The following is an 18,076-nucleotide window of genomic DNA, read 5'->3' as shown; positions in this document are numbered from 1 at the left end:
GCGGGAAATCTCTCAAGTGCGTAAATTTATCCAACCAATTACCTTTCGGTGCATCCTATTGTTGCTTGGCGTTGCAATTTTCACCATTCCCTAACTATAGTGCGTTCCCGGCGATCTAAATTTAGTTATTTACGATCTGCGTGTCCTTTGCGGTGCGGTGCGTCAGTGTTAACGTTTTGTCAAGCCGTGTCCTTGAAGGAGCGTTGCTGTGGTTCCATTGTACAATGCATAACCACCCAGCCACGTCCCATTAGCTCTGTTGCATTTGGGAGTGTGGGATGCATTTTTGAATTATTGAATGGATGTTGGCCATTTAACGATAAAAAAACGTTGAATCAGTTTAAACGCTATCATGTACTATTTTTGTCGCATAATGTGCTTCGACCATACATTCCTTGCATATGGAGTCCTTGTGACGCCATATCGAAAGGGGTCTTAATTTATTTTTTACACATGCTTCTTTACTCATTGACACTCTCCGGTAACGTACCTTTCTTGTTGCTTTCATTTCCCGTTTCCGTATGTATCTATCAACATCCCATTGCCCCGGTATCGGTGTTACGATGACAACGTTAATTCGCCGGTGCTTCGAACCCGATACGATGTGTTGGGGGCAAATTGTCGATAAATGCCATTACATCATCTTTGCGGGATATGTGTGCCTCAAAAAACGGCCACCACGCGTCGCCGGACCTTCCCAAATGCAGTAAGAAAAGCACATAAATATTCGCCATGGCCAGCAAAGTGGAAGAAATCCGAGGATCGATCGAGACGTCACTGAAGGATGAGTCGAAACCATGGACGCAGTTCTTCAAGCTCGCCGAGGAGAAAACGAACGTCCCCCGGCTATACATATTTCTGGGTAAGTAGTGGTAGTAATCAAGCAAATTCTCGTCGAAAAAACCCCTCCCCAGCGGTTCCACTCTCCGTGGCCGGGGCACTCCCCACAAGCTAAAAACCCGTCCCACAAACGGCAAACGCCGGTGCGGGGGTCGCCCGTCGCCCGGATGACGTACCTTGAGGTGGAGCAGAATTTCCGAAGATATTTTTAGGACGCGAGCCAGCACACTGTGTGCTAGTTGAACACCGGCTTACCGGAAAACAAAAGTGTTTAACATGGCATTTTTCCGGGGTGCTTGATGCAGCACCAGTAGCAACCGGGTACGCACATGGCAAAGCGAAGAGATTCATCCACTTAAATCATCGCACCACACTAATGCTGTTTGATATGATAGAAATAGAATAATCAATCCAGATGCTCGCATTGCGGGGATCGATCCGGTGCAGTAACAGAAGCAACAACGCATCGCCGCCACTGTAGATGGTGGTGTATTGTGTTTACGGGCAGTACCTGTTTGACTTTATAATCATTATTATTATCGTCACACACACACACACGGGGGGCCACCATAAGGGGTGCATACATCCGGATTGTGTGTTACACAACCGATGAAAATTGTCTCTGTGTAACGCTCACATGCATCCACGTTCTGCCATCATCATTCCGTACATACGCGAATGACGGGGCCAGACGAATGGACAATCAACAAACGGTTAGATGCCATACAAAAAAAAAAACGGTGCTCACTCCGCGTGCAAATTATATTAATGGTTTTTTGTCGCACACACTTCACAAAATGCGCACGGCCGTGTGAAGGTGTTTAAGCTGTTCTACAAGAAATATATTTTTCGTAAGTAACCGTGTAAATCATCCTCTGTTTTCTATGAGATCGTTTACGTATTTGCTGACTTATCTAGTAAAAACTTATCTGATTCTAACGTGCTAAAATGTCCACCACCATCAATGGTGTATTGGTAACAGTGCCGGTCTTCAGACGACAGGAACGGTCCAAAATCCCATCCGTTTACTTGGTAAAATAAGTTCAAAAAGCCAAAAATGGCTGGTACACAGGACGTTACACCAAACAGAAAGTGTCCATCAAACCTGTTCGGGTTCATTAAATGCAACCCGAGATTGGTAAGAGTAGTCTTGGAACGACTTTTCTAGCACCGTATTAGTTATCTGAGCATGGTGTGTTCAACTGTGTGAAGCTTATCACAAAGAAGAAGAAGCAGAAGACTTGCACTTGACCATGCTCACACGTTTCGTCCTTGACATTGCGACTTCGTTCCATTAATGTGTGGAATCAAAGAACAATGTACCAACTTGACCAAGCAGTGTTGCATTTCCGTTAGAGACGGGTCTTTCACTGCAAACTTTTCTCATTATCTAATCTTTCAGACAGCGATAAGGGTAATCTTCTAGAACCTTACGCGTCACTCCTGGCACATTTACTGTCGTTGAAGGTACACACCATGCAACCAAATTCGTGTCCCCTGTTCAGAGGCTAGAGGGATCAAAAGCAACCGTATTTCATAACATCGGCGAACCTAATCGTTCATTCTGCCCATGTCAGGGTAGGAACGCGAAATGCGTTACAGCAAAAACCTGCTTAATCTTGTTAATGATGTGTTCTTGTGATTGTGGGATGCTGTCATCAGTGTCGTGGGGCGTAGACAAGTTTTGCGCGATGTGTTTAGATTGAATTTTGTGAATGATAATGCTATCGCTGTTCAAAGAAGAATTTGTCTATAAATGGCTTTTATTGCCAGCAGTTGCCGTTTAGATAATCTATCGCAGTTTGCCTTTCGACGACACAACAAACAAACAGGTTTTGCTGCGCATAGAACAATGCATCTGCTGCGTAAGAACTGCATAGAGCTTCAAGAGTTCGAAATGCACTTGCATTATATAGAGACGTCAATGCACGATGATCCGAAAATATCAGGAAAAGTAGGAATACTAGTTTGCAGCAATAATTCACCATCAAAACTTAATACATTTTTTAATGCGCTTGGAGGCGACTTGCTGTCTGGCGTCACTATGCTCACTGGCTACCTATCGCTACCGTGTGTAGGCACTTAGGATCGATCGGTTTTGCCAAAGGCTTGTGGAAGCCCTGTATGACATTACGGCCATACGAAAATGCTAGAGAGGCAGATTTTGTCGCAAAATGAGTTGTGTTTCATTAATTTAAGGTAAATTTTATTATAATCATTCTTTAACCACGAGTTCCTTTATAATCTAAACATGTTGCTCAATACCTATAATCAAGTTATTGAAACAAAAGGCTATTTTTCTTATTTGTTTAATTAAGTATGTGGCTTGCAGTGGTTTCGAACGCATTGCCGTGCTAAGGAATGATTTAATTGAAGGTTAACCAAACCTTTCGACCTTTGCCAGTGAGACTTGCAATGGCGCCGTTCCGATCGTCTTCGTTTTTTTTACCCTTTTAGCGATGCATAAAAACACACATTCAGTCCTAAATGCCGTTTTAGGAATTGCTTTTTTTTGCTCCGGTTTTAATCGCGATACACAACAACGGGTACAAGGTGTGCGTCTCATGTTAGTCATCAGCGTAATTAACTGCGATCGGATTGGCGGTGATACCGCACAGGCAGCCACACAGTACAAACCCTCCATTTTGCTCCGTTGCTGCATGCTACTCACGCCGTGCCGCCCGAGTCTCTGTGACGTGTTTGCGGAGCCAACTCATTGAAAGGAAACAACCTTGATAAGCAGATAGCAAAATCCGTTGTGCCAACGAGACGGAACAAGTCGGTCGAAGTTAATATGCGTGGCGGTGACGCGATGGTGACGGCGATTCATCGGCACACATCATGTGTAGGCCAAATCGTTCAATCGATCTGGTTTACCACCGATACAAAGCCGACAGAGGAAAGCTGAATCAATTTCCATTTGGGCATCTGTGCTGTAAAATTCTTATTCTCTTTATCATCTTTTTCACTTTTCACGCTCACTTTTAGGCCTCCGAGTTGTTCCGGAATTGAGTCGCGCGTTTGCACTTGACAACAAGGCGGGTCGCTGAAAACCGATGGTGTATGTGTGTACAGTTGCATTCGCTCGGTGCGTACGTATTGGCTGGAACTTTTTGCAACCTTGCTACGGAAAACAGTGACGTAGCTGGGAAACGTTTAAACCCGTTATAGACAGAACAATGCGACACGCGGAGCTTTTGCAACACAATTAACGTTGCTCGTGATCGCGTGAAAAACTGATCGTAAGCTGTTCCCCAGTCTTGGACCCGTGGAAGCATTTGTGTGCGTAGCCTTTCGGTCGGGAACTATAATTGAGGGTCTCAATCGTACGGAGAGACTGTGCCACATCCTCCTAAACCCGAGGGTGTATTCTACTTACTATATGATAACATAATTCCCAAATTATAGAAAAGTAACTAAAATGTTGAATGAAAGCAGCGTGTTGTTTAAAATATTACTTTCATTTATGGAGGAAACATTTGGTTATTTGATGATAAATCATTTATGTTGATTAAACCGGCATCATTCACCGGGCGGTCCAACACGCAACCTCCTTAACTTTGGGGTTTTGTGTGTAGATGTGTGTTGAGACCGTGGCTGACAAAAGGCACGCGGCTCTCAGCCATATTCCGCTATGCGCTGATATCGGACCGGTTTGGTTTTTTGTCCATGGAACCGACTGTAATTACCGCCAACAACAAGGTTCCTCATCCCCCCTCATTCAGTCGATCGTTGATCGCGCTAGAACGTCAGCAAGAATCGTTCGCAGAGCCCAAATGTATTGGGTGAGTCGACCTGGCCCCAACCAAACATCAACTGTGCTTCACCGTGTGTGTGTGTAATCGTGTCTTCGTGCGGGGCTTATGTGTAACGGGGGCAGCTGACCGATACGGATTGGCGGCTGAGGTTCTTTGTTGATTCTTTGCCGTGAACGCAAACCGTTGCCAACCGAAGGTTTAGTTTATCAAAAATTGTGCTCAAACACACGTGGAAGACGATTCCATTCGCGTACCATTCAATTAGCCACGGTACGGTGCTGGAATTAGACGATATTGTAGTGTCACAAAGAGTGTGTCAAGATTTTACTAAGCGCGACAGAGCAACACGAGCAAAACTGGAGAAAATTTATCAAGTTCGGTTCAGTGTTAGTGTGGTGTTATCATTGCTTTTTGTTATCTATCTGCACGCGAAGTTGGGCAGCTCCTTCACACACCATTTCCTATTACGAAGGTGGAATTTAAATGAAAGTTTTTAAACATCTTGCAAAACAGTGAATGAAACACACGACCCAATTTACACGCTTCGGCAACACACGTACCAGGCGTAAAACAATCTTTTCCATTTCGAGCGCATTGCACCGTAAACGAATCGCTTTCCAAACCAACGTCTCCGAAGATGATGAACGAAACAAAAATGAAAATTTTACACCACCGATAGCCACGTCAACGTGAAAAACAAACTTTAACTTATATAAATCACAAACCCCCGAGAAACAACTAAAAGGAAAAGAACCGGAGCATTACGGTGTTGCTTGAGGGCGTGCGTGCGGTGTGGCGCCTGCGTTGTGTGCCCAATTAAAAGTGAAATGTTGTGTCCGATGGAGGAGCAGTCGAGAGCCAACACTACCACTCGATTCATGATCGCTTATCGCAAAAGTGCACTGAAATTGATAATGAGGAAGCCATGGGGTCGTATGGGGGGCGTAGCGTTGATAGGGCATACGCTTAATCAGCTGCGGGATGAGTGGCTTCTTAATGAACCTTTAAAGCCCTATGCGCTTGACGATGCATCTTCCGTTGCTTGCGGATCACGGGAAGATCGGACGTGTGCGCGAGATTAATACGGAGCAGGGGAGGGTCTGTTGAATTTCAAGTTCAAGTGTAGCGAACCATTATTAGATAATCGTAGATTGCTGCGGGTGCTTTGCATTAGGTGTACTTTAAGCAATACAACAATAAAAAAAAGAATGCAGATGTGAGCTCTTTTAATCAATTTGATGTGTGTGAGTCGTTCTGCAAAAACAAAAAAAAAAGCCAAAAAATTTTCGCCGAACGTGTGGTGCATAATTTACCGGCCATTCATTCTGCAGTGATTTATGAGGAGCGTTATTTTTAGGCGCGCCGCTGTTTCGGAGTGCATATGCCTGCGATTATAATGCCAAATGCTCTGTCGCAGGTGCCGGCGGTGTGTAATAAAAAGCAAAAGCGGCCTTTTTGCCGAATGCGAATAGGAGGCGACGCTTACATTCCTGCTTTGACCGATCGTTTGGGTGATCCGCGTTGCACTCAATGCTCCCGCCGACAATGCGCAATAGGCTGACGTATATTGTGTGTATGTGTGCGTGTATATAAGTCAGGATTAATTGTTCTGAGCGTATGAGGGTAATTTTTATTTAACGAATACGCTACCGTATAGTGCAGTACAGCAAAGTTTTTGTTAATTAGTAAGTTGATCGTTACTGTTGTAAAACAGGGCTTCGGTCCGTTTCGTCGTCCTGTAAGCGAGAAAATCATTCGGGCGTAAAAGAAATTAAACTTGTCGAGCTGTAGCGAATCAAACGCACAACATTTGATCCTCTCGGCAGTGGGGAACTGGGGTAATATTTTCCCTCTTCCAACGCGGCATCTTGTGGGGTGGATCGTAACTAGAGTAACCAAATGTGTTGTTGTGGTATTTTTATTCAAACAAACATCAGTGAAAGGCTTTCCGACCCGTGTTTCATATGTAGATGTGGAACGAATGGTATGAAATAAAAGCTTTCTTCATGAATATTCCTTTCACGTGAATAAAAAAAAACCGCGGAAAGACGTACATTGGAATTTCACACTTTTTTTGTAACATGGATTTTATCTATCTCTTTGGGATTTGAGGTAAAGTCCATACCACAGATGTCCATATATGGGACATTCACCGAGAAACGCGGTTCCTCTTATACGCGAATTCGAGGATTGACAGCTGAGTTAGTATATAGCACAAAAACGAAGCAAAAAGGTGAAAAATTGACCGAAAATACCTTCTATTTTCGTATAAAAGGTTTGTTTTTAATCCCTATTACTGTTTGCGTTCGAAAAGTCGACTCAATTGCTGAATATAAATAAAGTACAGAGAGTCGACTCTGTAATTTTGAAGTATAAACACTCCCAAACACTATTTTTTGGGGGACCATCGAGCTTTAAAAAAAGGTCGTTAAGTCTGATACTCTACCCCGTGTGGATCATGTTGAGTGAATCTGATTCAGACTCATGGAACTGAATGAATGAATGTGAATCTCTATTTCAAAGGTGTATGATCAGCCACTGCTCTAGGGGTTAATTAATCTTCAGGGAGTCGAATCCTGAGTTTAATGACTCCTCACTTAAAGATTCATATCAATGACTCTTCTCAAAAGGTTCATCACAGCACAACACTAGGCGTGTCCGTCTGTCAATCCATTATCCCGGCCTTTCTGGAGGACGCATAAATGCCATCACTCCATCTCAATTTGGGCCTAACACGCGTCCTCTGTCCATGTGGACGACCTAAAAGGACTTTACGGGCTGGGTCATCCGGTGCCATTCTCATGACGTGATCAACCCACCGGAGCCTGGTGAGTCTAATCCGCTGTAGGATTGACTTATTGAGGATGGTCCCCGAAATTTCCACCTTCCGAGTTGCGGATGACCCTCTGTATCGCCTTGGCGCAGACCCTTGGTGGTAGCAAAGGGCCCTGAGAGTTTTCCATCCAACATCACCTGGCATGTGACATTTGGTCATTGTCATTCGTACTAGTCTGGTAAGTTTGACCGGGATTCCAAAAGAGCTCATTGTGGTCGTATGCGGCCTTGAAGTCGATCATGAGATGAAAGGAGTGTAGCTGCTGTTCCGCCATCTTCTCCAAGATCTTCCGCATGGTGAAGATCTGATCGGTGGTTAGTGGTTTGTTTCTAATACAGTACAATATTAATCCAAATCAGGTGGATATCTTAAAGAAGATTGGGTCTGTGTGGAGGCTAGTCTTCAAATGTAGAGCTACAAATTCTTACCAAAATAAACACAGTTAATCGTAGATAACTTTTTTGTAATGTCCTCCCATCCTTACCCATTAGTGATCTTGTTCAAGCGATCTTGTTATCCTTGACGATTGCTCTACTTGAATGCCACGTAGATGACCTTCTCGTCTACAATTCTCTATATCTCCTTCGATTACAACAATTATCGTTAGCAGATCATGAGCAGATCTTCGTTATTAAGTTCCCCTAGCGAACCCAACGGCATAATTTCGACGAATTTTGCCTTATGATCATAGGTCACTGTATTATTAGAACCCACCAAATCGTGTCTTACAACAGTGCCTGCTTACCTTACCCGCCCATGTGGTTCTGCTCATAATGGTATGTTTAATTTCTTTTTTTCCCCCGACGAACTGCAGAGCAGCTGTGCGAAACCAATCTTTTTGCCTTTGAAATCTGGTTCGGCCAAGAAGGCGCACCAGTCGCCAACTGGCTTTAATGATCAGCAAATGCTCGTCTTTTGACACGTTTCCTTCTGGTGTGTGGATGGTGGTTTTTTTACCACCAGCTCGGCTTGCTTCCTTCTTGTCGCGATTGTATCTGTCTCCCGTACGTGTTGTCAAGCGTGGCGTAGAATAGTAAAATGCAACGCAGGGGAACAACGGCCCCAAGAAGCACCTCATGAACCGGGTCCGGTGTACTTAGCGCTGACCTGTGTTACGATGTGCGGTGTGGGGTGTGGTAGCGTAATCATGCGCATGTCGTCAGTAAAATTAAAATCACTTGTTAAAACCTAAAACAAAGCTCCCAGCATTCAACGGCGACCTCTAAGACTGATCGAGCGGGAAAGCATTTAGTGATCGGGAGCATTCTATACACGGTTGTAGTGGGTTTTTTTTTCGGTACTAAATGTTTTCCCTTAACTCAGGAAAAATTGTGATCTTCTAAGATAGACAAACTACCCGGTAATTGCGGTGATATCGTTAAGCACATTTTGGAATCAGTACTGGGTTGGTAGATCGGTAATTTAGTGGTTAGTTAGTTGAAATCAACGAGTGAACATGCCAGCACAAAGTGGACGCCGCGATGAAGGAGCAGAGACAGGCGCGCAGAAGGATAACTCGGGCTACATTGCACTAGGTAATCAACAATTCGGTGTCATAGATGATAGATCTTCCATCAATCAGTTCGACTGTCATGCCTGCTGGGCGAGACATTTTGCAAGATCAAGGATAAAACGATTTCATTTTGTTCGACCGGTGCGCTCGCACAATTCTTCGTCGTATTTCCTCACTCATCGCCGCATATTATGCCCCGGTCCGGGCGGGCAGACAACACTCACTCAACGCGCTTGATGTGATGCTTTATATGACGGTGGCAGCCAGGGTACCTAGGACGTACTATTTATAACCGTTTGGGGTTTGGTCCATTCGACCGCGGAACATTGGAGTTTATTAGATCGGGACGCGTTGATCCGTGTCCGGTGTTGTCTAATGAGTTTGCTGCTAGAATTGATCCAACCCTGTCCAACTTACAGCGCGCCGTCATGCCGCCGGGCATGACTACCGTGGCAGGCGAATCCGAATATTCGATCACATAAAATTGGCGCATGCACGAATGTCGAGAAAATTCAAACAAATTCTGATTGTGTGAGAGATTTTTCCAACGCTTTCCTTCATCATGTGTGCGTGTGTGTGTAAATGTCACGATTTTGGTTGGGAAAGACCATGGTTGGTGCAATGATCTTAATAAAGCCGTAGAAAATTGCACAACCGCAACGCGATGCGCTTGATTTGGTTGCGTTGAATCGAATCTGCTGCTATTGGATATCATCACCATGTCACGTGAAAATGAAAATTGATCTTAAAATATAATGATTCGCTTTCGCAGTAAGAAATGCGAGCTCCTCTCGAGTATGGGATTACTGGTTCTGTCGAGAAGTGTTTGTGAGCAACGACTTTTAAAAATATTGCCCCTAATACTTCACTGTTTATCGCAACTAAGCATGAAGAATTTCGATAATAATATATATTTTAAAACGTAAATAAAAATGACTTAGGTAGAAGACCAAATAGTTGCAATTAAAACATAATGTTGATGAACTCTTCCATCGTTTCATCCCTCTCCAGGTGGCGTGGCCGTCGTTATTCTGTACCTTGCCTTCGGCTATGGAGCACAGATCCTCTGCAACGTGATTGGAGTTGCCTATCCCGCCTACATCTCGATGAAAGCCATTGAAACCCGCACTAAGGAGGACGACACCAAATGGCTAACGTACTGGGTAACGTTCGGTGTGCTTTCGGTATTTGAGCACTTTTCCTTCTTCCTGGTTCAGATCATCCCGTTCTACTGGTTGCTGAAGGTATACCGCATGTAAAGCTTCCCGCAGCTCTCCGAACCGCGAATACTGATCGTTCTCGTGTTTTTTTTTTACAGTGCTTGTTCCACATATGGTGTATGGTACCGATGGAAAACAACGGTTCCACCATCATGTACCATAAGGTTATTCAGCCATACTTCAAGAAATACGAAAAGGGTGCGTACATTTTATCGTTGGACGTTTGTCCTTTGGTTATTTAGTTTTTGTTTGTTTTAATTGGGCAATTTCCCTCTTTCTATCGCAGTTGCCGACAACTTCATCAGCGACACCACGGACAAGCTGAAGCAGACGGCTGGAGAAATGATCTCGAAAGTCAAATCAACCTAACTTGCATATCTTGCACTACTCCCAACAACACTTACACAACAATCACACACTAAGCACACACAAACACATATAGATATAAAGAACCCTCCCGACCTCTTCTAACACAACCCCCTTCTATGACGGACGATCGAACTTTGCGACATACATTAGTAAAAGAAAACTGTTAGCAAATGAACATAGTTGGGGTATTGAGAAAGACGAAAAATTATACAAATCATTCGCCATCGTAAACCGCCACCATTGTAGTTTTTGATTTACTATAACGCGAACGAAAAATAGTCCTAGCTGAATTCTCTACGACCCTCGTTTCTGTTGGTAATTTGGAAGCGATCCTTAACAGACCGGTCCAACACGATTTTTGAAATCAATTTTAAGTTTTGCTTTTAAATCGATCCCCTATTTGCTTCCCAGCAGCTTTATTGTGCATTGATAGTGAAATGATAGTAGAGCGGGAGAGAGAGATAGAGAGAGAGCGCGCGAGAGGAATGAGTTACAAGAATTAATTTTAAGTGTTCAATAGCAATGAACAGCAAATTAGAGAAAACATGAAAAAGAATGGAATTTTATCACCAATCAAAAACAACACGTTTTTTTTACTCGCATTATTGTATTACAGATGGATGTTGATGAAATGTTGCGTATTCACTGGGTAGAGAATGGAATGATTAATTTTGGTTGTGTAACTAAAAAATTACAAAATACTTCACGAACCGTTGATGTTGTAGCGTGGATTATTAACGGTGGAAGCGTGAGTAAGTAGTTTCCGAAGCTTTCAGTCATCTGACTGTGGTAATTTTTATTCTTATAACGACCCTTTCTCTACATAGATCCGAAATTAAATTTGGCGACCACACTTGACACGGGATATTAGTGAGAATTAATGTTGTTCAACCAGGGATTATGAAACATGAGCCACTGTTGGAACTGTCTTGGTGCTTAGATATTCGTTTCTTTTAATGATGGAACTAATACTGCAAATTGCACGTTAAGGTATTTTAATATTCGTTTATTACTAATGACGTGAGGACTTGTACGGCAAATTCTAAGTTGGATCCATTTCTGGTTCAAATGCGGTGCAATTTTTACGTTTCGCAGCTTTCAAATAGCCAAGCATTGCCTTCATCAAGGAATATCCAACATTATCTCTATACAAATTGTTTGGTACACGGTTGTCTACAAGCGCAATAACATGTAGATTTTGACCTGAATCATGTTCAACTGCTGGTAGTGTTTTCTGTTTGTTCTGCATTTTTAACAGCTTCAATCTGAGCCAGCTTCTCAGCCATTTGCCTGTTTCTCCATGCAGTCATATAGGTTTGCGGGTGTACTGGAAGCAAACCAGCAATTCCTAAAACAAAAGTGAAAAGATGTTTCATTGACTGGAACCAAACGTCGAGGATGTTAGCAACTGTGTTTGTTACCTAACAGTTCCGCCACCGGTTTCGACAAGTGCGCTCCACTGCCAAGCCAATGTCGAATGCGCTCGTAATTAAACGATACCAACTGCTCGTTATGCTCGTTCGGAATCGGATCATAGGTGCCCACTTGCTCGATAACCGGTTGATATTGGTCTTTTCGGCGCTGTAAATATGGTTACAGTCGATGAGTTCCGTAGCGGATTGGTGAAATGCGTTAGCACCTACCTCCATTACCACGATGTGGAAAAAGGGCCTGTTGGTGCATCCTTGACGTACAAAGCGTATTATTTTCGCCGATCGTGCCCAAAACCTTCCCGTACCACTGGCCGGAGCTAGCGACATTTTTACTTGGAGCAATTAGAGATTTTAGCACAACTATTCGTGTTGTTTTTTATGCAGGAAACTATCCGTGTGCCGGCTAGGAAAACAACATTGAAATGACAGTCGCGCTCGTTACGTCATCGTCGCAATTTGAATTCACAAAAGTGCAATTAATTTAACCGCGTGGATGACAATGTTGTTTCAAACAAAAAATAACAGCACGCAAACGCATGCATGGTAAATGATCCAAGTAAACGTTGCCTGTCGTGAATTCAAGCGGGCATGCTTCCAAAGTTAAAAAATTAACTGGCCAGCATGAAACCTGTTCGCAGTGAACACCATTTTTCCAACAAAAATCGGACAGAAAACAAACGAAACTCTCGCATATTGGAGAAACAAGAGAAGCTGATGATAGAAATAAAAAACGCCGATCTCCGGCAAAGAGTTGCAGCTAAACAATCGTTAGTGGACTGTTGGCGACGTAAAAACTAATGTCCGTTCAGGTAAGTTTCGTAATCGACGAGGCATTGACACCGTTTTATGCATTAGAATAATTTTCGTCGTTCTACCTTTCAGGTGATTCTCGGGTGCAAAATGGATATTTTAATTGATAAATTTTTGGACGAAACGGGTAACTCATACCGATTAACGTACTATTCTACAGAATTGATGCTTTACTTCGAAAAATATCACATATTTGAAATCATGTTCGTGAGTATACGGAAATATTTGTGAAATGCTAGGCAAAAGCTCCTATCGTTATGGATTTTCCTTTCATCCAGGATTTGATGATTCTGTTGCAAAAAGAACGACCAGCCAACATTGAAGAATATGCTGCCGAACACATTGTCGCCATCTCGAAGAAGTATTGCCAAATTAATACGTACGTAAGCCTTGCGGATAATGCTGGTAAGCCGTTTTAGCCGAGAAGATGGTTCTAGACTTATAAGCATTATCAAACTTGATTTACAGACACCGAAACCTTTCTCCGTGCATTTCAACGAAGTGATCGATACTATCCCGTGATCAGTTTGGAAGAATCACTAAGAACGAAAACATTTATTCAAACGCTCAACGATCGACTCAAACAACTAAATATGCATGGTAAAAATATTATCATGCTGGGCGATAGAAAATATTTAAGTGAAGCGAAAAAACACTACCATTTTCATCAGACATTGCGTAGTACAAATATCAAACCACTCCAGAAGTTGCATACACATATCATCGAACGCACTAAACTGCTTCAGATGGAACCACACCATTCGGTTATCAAACACGCGCAACGAATTGTACTCCTGGGCCGTCCTGGCTGTGGTAAACATCGAGTGGCGAAGTGGCTAGCAACGAAATTGAACGTTTGTTTAGGTACAGTTTGGTATCAATTTGTTATTTTAAAGGATTCACCTCTCCACTCATTATTGTTCATTGCAGTGTCTGTATCTGATCTAGTTGCGCAACATGAGCGAAATTTAGATGGCTTTGGTAAAGCTCTCAGCTGCGGGTCACTGGAAAATGTGCACACATCCGAGCTAGTAACGTCGATTGTGCAACATCGACTTCTGCAACCGGATTGTCTTGAAAGTGGTTGGATTTTAGTAGACTTTCCTAACAACGCTGATGATGTGAAAAATTTCTACCAGCTGTTAATAACACCCAAAATGTTAGTATTTTAGAACTGTCCAGAAAGCTATTTTATTCTAATTATACGAAATTGCAGTGCTTTGTTCATAGACACGGAGGAGTCCGTATGTCGGCGTAGGAAATTATCACAAAGGAATTGTGGCCAAATGACCGCAGACTGTTGGCAAAGAACTATGTTCGAAACGGAGGTATAGAGTTTTAGTTTCCTTGAATAATAGGGATAGTAATTACGATTTACTTTTTGTCTTTTAGCTGAAATTCTACCATATTCATCATGAACCAATGCTTGAAGCACTCCAGCAACAACTTTCTTGTGTCGTGATTCATGTAGATGGGAATCGATCGTATTCCAACATCCAGAAGTCCATCATAGATAAGTTAATGATTTCTGTGTAAATACATCCAAGCGAGTGATTGAATTTAACTAGCACGAATTTTAATTTTAAAGACTTTGAAGTTGGACGGATTCCAGGTTTATATTTCATCAGAATAACGTTCGCGGGCAGTTTAAACTTTATCCCAATCAAGATCGTCATTAACACCGCATTTCTATCATCGATTCGTCAACGAAATCGCAATGAATTTGAATTAATGTTTCTTTGCACTGTCAAATGAAAATTCAACATGGCGTCCCTACACCTCGATGGCAGCACCTTTCCTATCGCGATCTGGTGTCGGTTTCTTTTTTGCAGAGCTGTCAATTTGACGGCTGCAAGTTTTCCTTACCTACCAGCGTTTTCAGGTTCAATCCCAATCCAAGCAAGAAGAACTAGTGCGCGTGAACGGTGAGAAAAATCGGTATTGAAAGGGAATTAGAATCTGGTGGAAGTTAGCGACGAAACGATACGTATCAAGCGGTGATTACTTTCCGTTTGTCCACTTTTCACAACGCCGTTTTTAAGCGAACGATTTGGTTTCGGACTGCCTCCATTCGGATGTCTTCTTTGCTTCTTGTTTTTTCCCTCCCTGTTACGAGCGAACGATTTTTGCTCTAGCCGAGCGGCTCTCTTTCTCTCTCGTGCCTTGTAACACGATGTGCGCGCGCTAGCCGTTAATAGTGTGTGTGCGTTAAGATTTATCCATGGTGGGGCACCTATTGAACGAGAGTGTGAGTGAGTTGGTGCAGGCTGCGCGTCGTCTGCCGGGTGTAGTATGCGTCTGTGCGATTGTGTGCGTGTGTACGAAGCCAACGCGTTGGGTTTTTTTGAGAGTAAGCGGATAGAACGAGATATTACTGCGGATTTTAAGCGAAAGCGGCGATCTCGAATGGTTGACTGCATATTAACGGTAAAACAGTACGCACCTATTCCGCCCCAGGCGATGCCGATGACCTCCGACCAGGCGGCATAAATCAATGACGTGATGAAATGATCAACGATGTGAGGGCGGTTTTTGAGTGATGTTCGGTGCAGAGTCCGGCAAAATTTGGAGATTTGCAACATGCGGCACCTCTAGTAGCGCTGCGAGAGAGCCAAAGTATTAAGAAAATAGTTTCGCCCCCAAAACACACGCACACACTTCCACATTGAAGCGGTAACCAAAGCTCACGCACACACACGCGGATTGGCAGGAGATACTTCGCATACTTAAATTTCTACAAATGGCGTCTGGTTTTTGAGCGACGTTGAACCTGTACAACGACAAGGATAGTTTTTAGTTCGCCGAAGCAGACGGCCGGAGGTAGTAGAGCGTACGCATTAGTGGTGTGAGCAGCAAAAGCAGCAGGCAAGCAAGCAGCAGTAAGCGAAATTTGGCACATGGTTCTTCATTTTGTTCCTTCCTTGTGTTAAGCGACAATGTGAAGCGTCCGGTTTTAATGGTCGCTGGACATAGGAAAACCCCCTACCGAATTGGATTTCGTGGAATTCGCCGCGATAAAAGAAGTGTGAATCACGTCGATGTCGTGCCTTTTCTGCCTCTCCCGTGTTGGGGATCCGCGCTTCCTCTTCCGCACTCGGGCATGGCTGGCGGTCGGTAAAATACGCTGTAAAACGCACCATACCGGAAGCACATTGATTTTGGAAGATGCAATGAGAAATAAGGTGCAAAAAGCGGAAGTGACCGGTTGTACATAGCCTGCTCTCATTAACCTTTTACCAAGATGTCAAGATGACCGTGTGCGCGATGGTGTGTTCCGGCGTTACAAGTAGGAGTGGTGTGTGCATAAGTGTGGAAAATCTTTGTTAGCCTGCTACGGAGAAAAAAAAGGGGTTTCTATGGCTGTAATATGGTGTGAAAATGCAAAAGGGGAACCCGATTGTTTGGGACCGATTGTCTATTATCCCCCAAAATTTCTACCTCATTCACCGGGTTACGTGCGTGTGATATTGAATGGACCAGGTTCGCTTTCTTCTTAATGCAACATTACGACGAACTGTGGTGGAAAATCAGCCCATTGAAGAACGTGCGGGGCTCTGCTAGACTGGACGTCCGACTCTGCAACGGCACTGCGAGAGTGTGTGCGAGTGTGTGCATGTTACGCTGTTACGGGAGTGCAAGAGTGTGTGCGTGTCAAGATGATTGTCAGTTCGAGAACGAATGGAGCGCAACAATGGAGAGACATGTTGATGCGTTCGATTTAGCCCCTGTCGGGTTCCGACATTTATCCATCTTTCCGGGCGGCGATCGAGTGCTATGTTCCTCCTGTACCAATCGATAATTAACGTGGCAGCGAAAAGTAGTCTATAAAACGGATGCAATGACAACGAGATATTGATGTTTGTTCAGATCAACGCTAGTTGTGTGTCACCAAGGAAACGGTTTAGCTAACGTACCATCTCCGAATCGATCCAGCCTACTCTTCCAGTATCAATTGATAAACGCTTCCGTACACAACAGAAAAAAGGCCACGGACCGAAGAGACCGCAGTGTTGGGGCGCGCTGATGATGATGGACGCGCGAATGATGAGAGAATATAGTGCCCGTTTTTGCTTGCGATTTGGATGAAATTTTGGACGGAAGCTGTTTTTTTAAAGGTCGCATAACAGAGCGACCGCCTTCATTGCGCCCCCTTAAAAGCTTTAAAGGGTCTTTCGCTGTGTTAGCATTTCCAAGCCCCCCAACACTGAAGCTCAGCTACCTTGGGATTTGTTCTCTTTTTCTCGCAGAAAGTTTGCCGTCATGAACTTATTTCACATTGTAGCCATTGTAGAATGAACGAGTCAGCGCGTTTGCGTGAGTTGTGCATTACCCCGGTATGCGTTGCGTTAACTTGTAAATGGTACATCATTTTCCTCACACCAATGTATGGAAAGGAAAACAAGAAATGCATCGAAAGTAGGCGAGCTTTTATATGATAGGGTTATGTGTTTTTTTCGCTTTGTGGGCATTAATTTAGGGCAAAGTGTTTAATTTCCGGAATAGAAGCTGGATTTATTCATTTGAGATTTAGGAGCATAGCATAGCGTTTGTTGTCAGTATCGCCAAGGCTATTAAGCTATCAGAAGAAACCAGACGTCCAATGTAGCGAGGCGGCTTGACGTTGATAATAGGTAGTTTCAGGCACGTCAACCATGAGGACAAGCAGACTGTTCAATTCTTGCGATTATGTGCAAAGTATTTCTTTTCTCCAAAATTGTCATAAAATCTGTTGCTCTTATTGTTTTGCGATGAACGCAGCAGTTTAAAGCTGGCCGTACATAATGTGGAGCAAAATGGATACATGTTGTGTGTGTTATCTCGATAGAGAGAAAGGAAAAACACATGAAGTGGAGCAGCGCGCAGTGGAATACATCATCATCATCAACGCCGCGCGAGAAGCAATGAGAGCGCGTTGTGTGCATTAATATTTTGCGCGAGAGCCGCCGCCTGTACAGTTTGGTGCACTTTGTTGCAATCTTTGACGAGGCTAGCCAGTTTCGACGTTTCGTACGGAGACGCATTCGTCATCAAACAGACAAAGGCACGGCGTGTGTGAGCTGAGAGGTTGGTGTTGCTGGAGTGTTTTCAAGCAGCAGATACAATTACTGTAATCATTGATAAAAAGGGGAAAGCACGCGCGGGGATGGGTATGATGTGAAACAACATTAAAGCATTTTTTTTTGCGAACAATAGGTTGCTTAGGATAGTTCGCTACATAAATATTCTATGCTCATCATAGCAACATAGGGAAATTCATCAGGTGTGTGTTTTTGTTGCTATATACCTTCCGGACGTCG

At 43.5% G+C, this 18,076-nt stretch overlaps 3 protein-coding genes across 3 annotated transcripts; 2 read left to right on the top strand and 1 right to left on the bottom strand.

Annotated features, from left to right (window-relative positions):
• The first annotated feature begins 717 nt into the window (after positions 1 to 717).
• On the top strand, positions 718 to 10,559 carry LOC128715844 (receptor expression-enhancing protein 5). Its single transcript, XM_053810762.1, has 4 exons — positions 718 to 862; positions 9,959 to 10,191; positions 10,266 to 10,365; positions 10,454 to 10,559. Exons 1-4 carry the CDS (start codon positions 733 to 735, stop codon positions 10,534 to 10,536), a joined length of 546 nt encoding a protein of 181 aa, XP_053666737.1. The 5' UTR covers positions 718 to 732; the 3' UTR covers positions 10,537 to 10,559.
• Positions 10,560 to 11,750: 1,191 nt separating this feature from the next.
• On the bottom strand, positions 11,751 to 12,387 carry LOC128712206 (probable 28S ribosomal protein S16, mitochondrial). Its single transcript, XM_053807102.1, has 3 exons — positions 12,180 to 12,387; positions 11,958 to 12,117; positions 11,751 to 11,884 (listed from the first exon to the last, which is right to left on the bottom strand). Exons 1-3 carry the CDS (start codon positions 12,294 to 12,296, stop codon positions 11,751 to 11,753), a joined length of 411 nt encoding a protein of 136 aa, XP_053663077.1. The 5' UTR covers positions 12,297 to 12,387.
• A 482-nt stretch (positions 12,388 to 12,869) lies between these two features.
• Positions 12,870 to 14,315, top strand: LOC128713092 (uncharacterized). Its single transcript, XM_053807955.1, has 6 exons — positions 12,870 to 12,986; positions 13,058 to 13,184; positions 13,248 to 13,643; positions 13,710 to 13,938; positions 13,996 to 14,107; positions 14,172 to 14,315. The coding sequence occupies exons 1-6, from the start codon at positions 12,870 to 12,872 to the stop codon at positions 14,313 to 14,315; spliced, it is 1,125 nt and encodes a 374-aa protein (XP_053663930.1).
• Positions 14,316 to 18,076: the final 3,761 nt, after the last annotated feature.

This window comes from Anopheles marshallii, chromosome 3 (genome assembly GCF_943734725.1).
Source record: "Anopheles marshallii chromosome 3, idAnoMarsDA_429_01, whole genome shotgun sequence".
Taxonomy (NCBI): Eukaryota; Metazoa; Arthropoda; class Insecta; order Diptera; family Culicidae; genus Anopheles; species Anopheles marshallii.
Note: the sequence above shows the minus strand (reverse complement) of the source record. Positions and strands in the feature narration are given on the sequence as shown.

Coding starts and splice junctions, on each gene's coding strand:
- LOC128712206 (XM_053807102.1), bottom strand. CDS start 12,296: ATGTCGCTAGCTCCGGCCAGTGGTACGGGAAGGTTTTGGGCACGATCG. Junction 12,118..12,179: donor TCCACATCGTGGTAATGGAG/GTAGGTGCTAAC, acceptor CCATATTTACAG/CGCCGAAAAGACCAATATCA. Junction 11,885..11,957: donor ACCGGTGGCGGAACTGTTAG/GTAACAAACACA, acceptor CTTTTGTTTTAG/GAATTGCTGGTTTGCTTCCA.
- LOC128715844 (XM_053810762.1), top strand. CDS start 733: ATGGCCAGCAAAGTGGAAGAAATCCGAGGATCGATCGAGACGTCACTG. Junction 863..9,958: donor CCGGCTATACATATTTCTGG/GTAAGTAGTGGT, acceptor ATCCCTCTCCAG/GTGGCGTGGCCGTCGTTATT. Junction 10,366..10,453: donor CTTCAAGAAATACGAAAAGG/GTGCGTACATTT, acceptor TTTCTATCGCAG/TTGCCGACAACTTCATCAGC.
- LOC128713092 (XM_053807955.1), top strand. CDS start 12,870: ATGGATATTTTAATTGATAAATTTTTGGACGAAACGGGTAACTCATAC. Junction 12,987..13,057: donor ACATATTTGAAATCATGTTC/GTGAGTATACGG, acceptor CCTTTCATCCAG/GATTTGATGATTCTGTTGCA. Junction 13,644..13,709: donor GAAATTGAACGTTTGTTTAG/GTACAGTTTGGT, acceptor TGTTCATTGCAG/TGTCTGTATCTGATCTAGTT.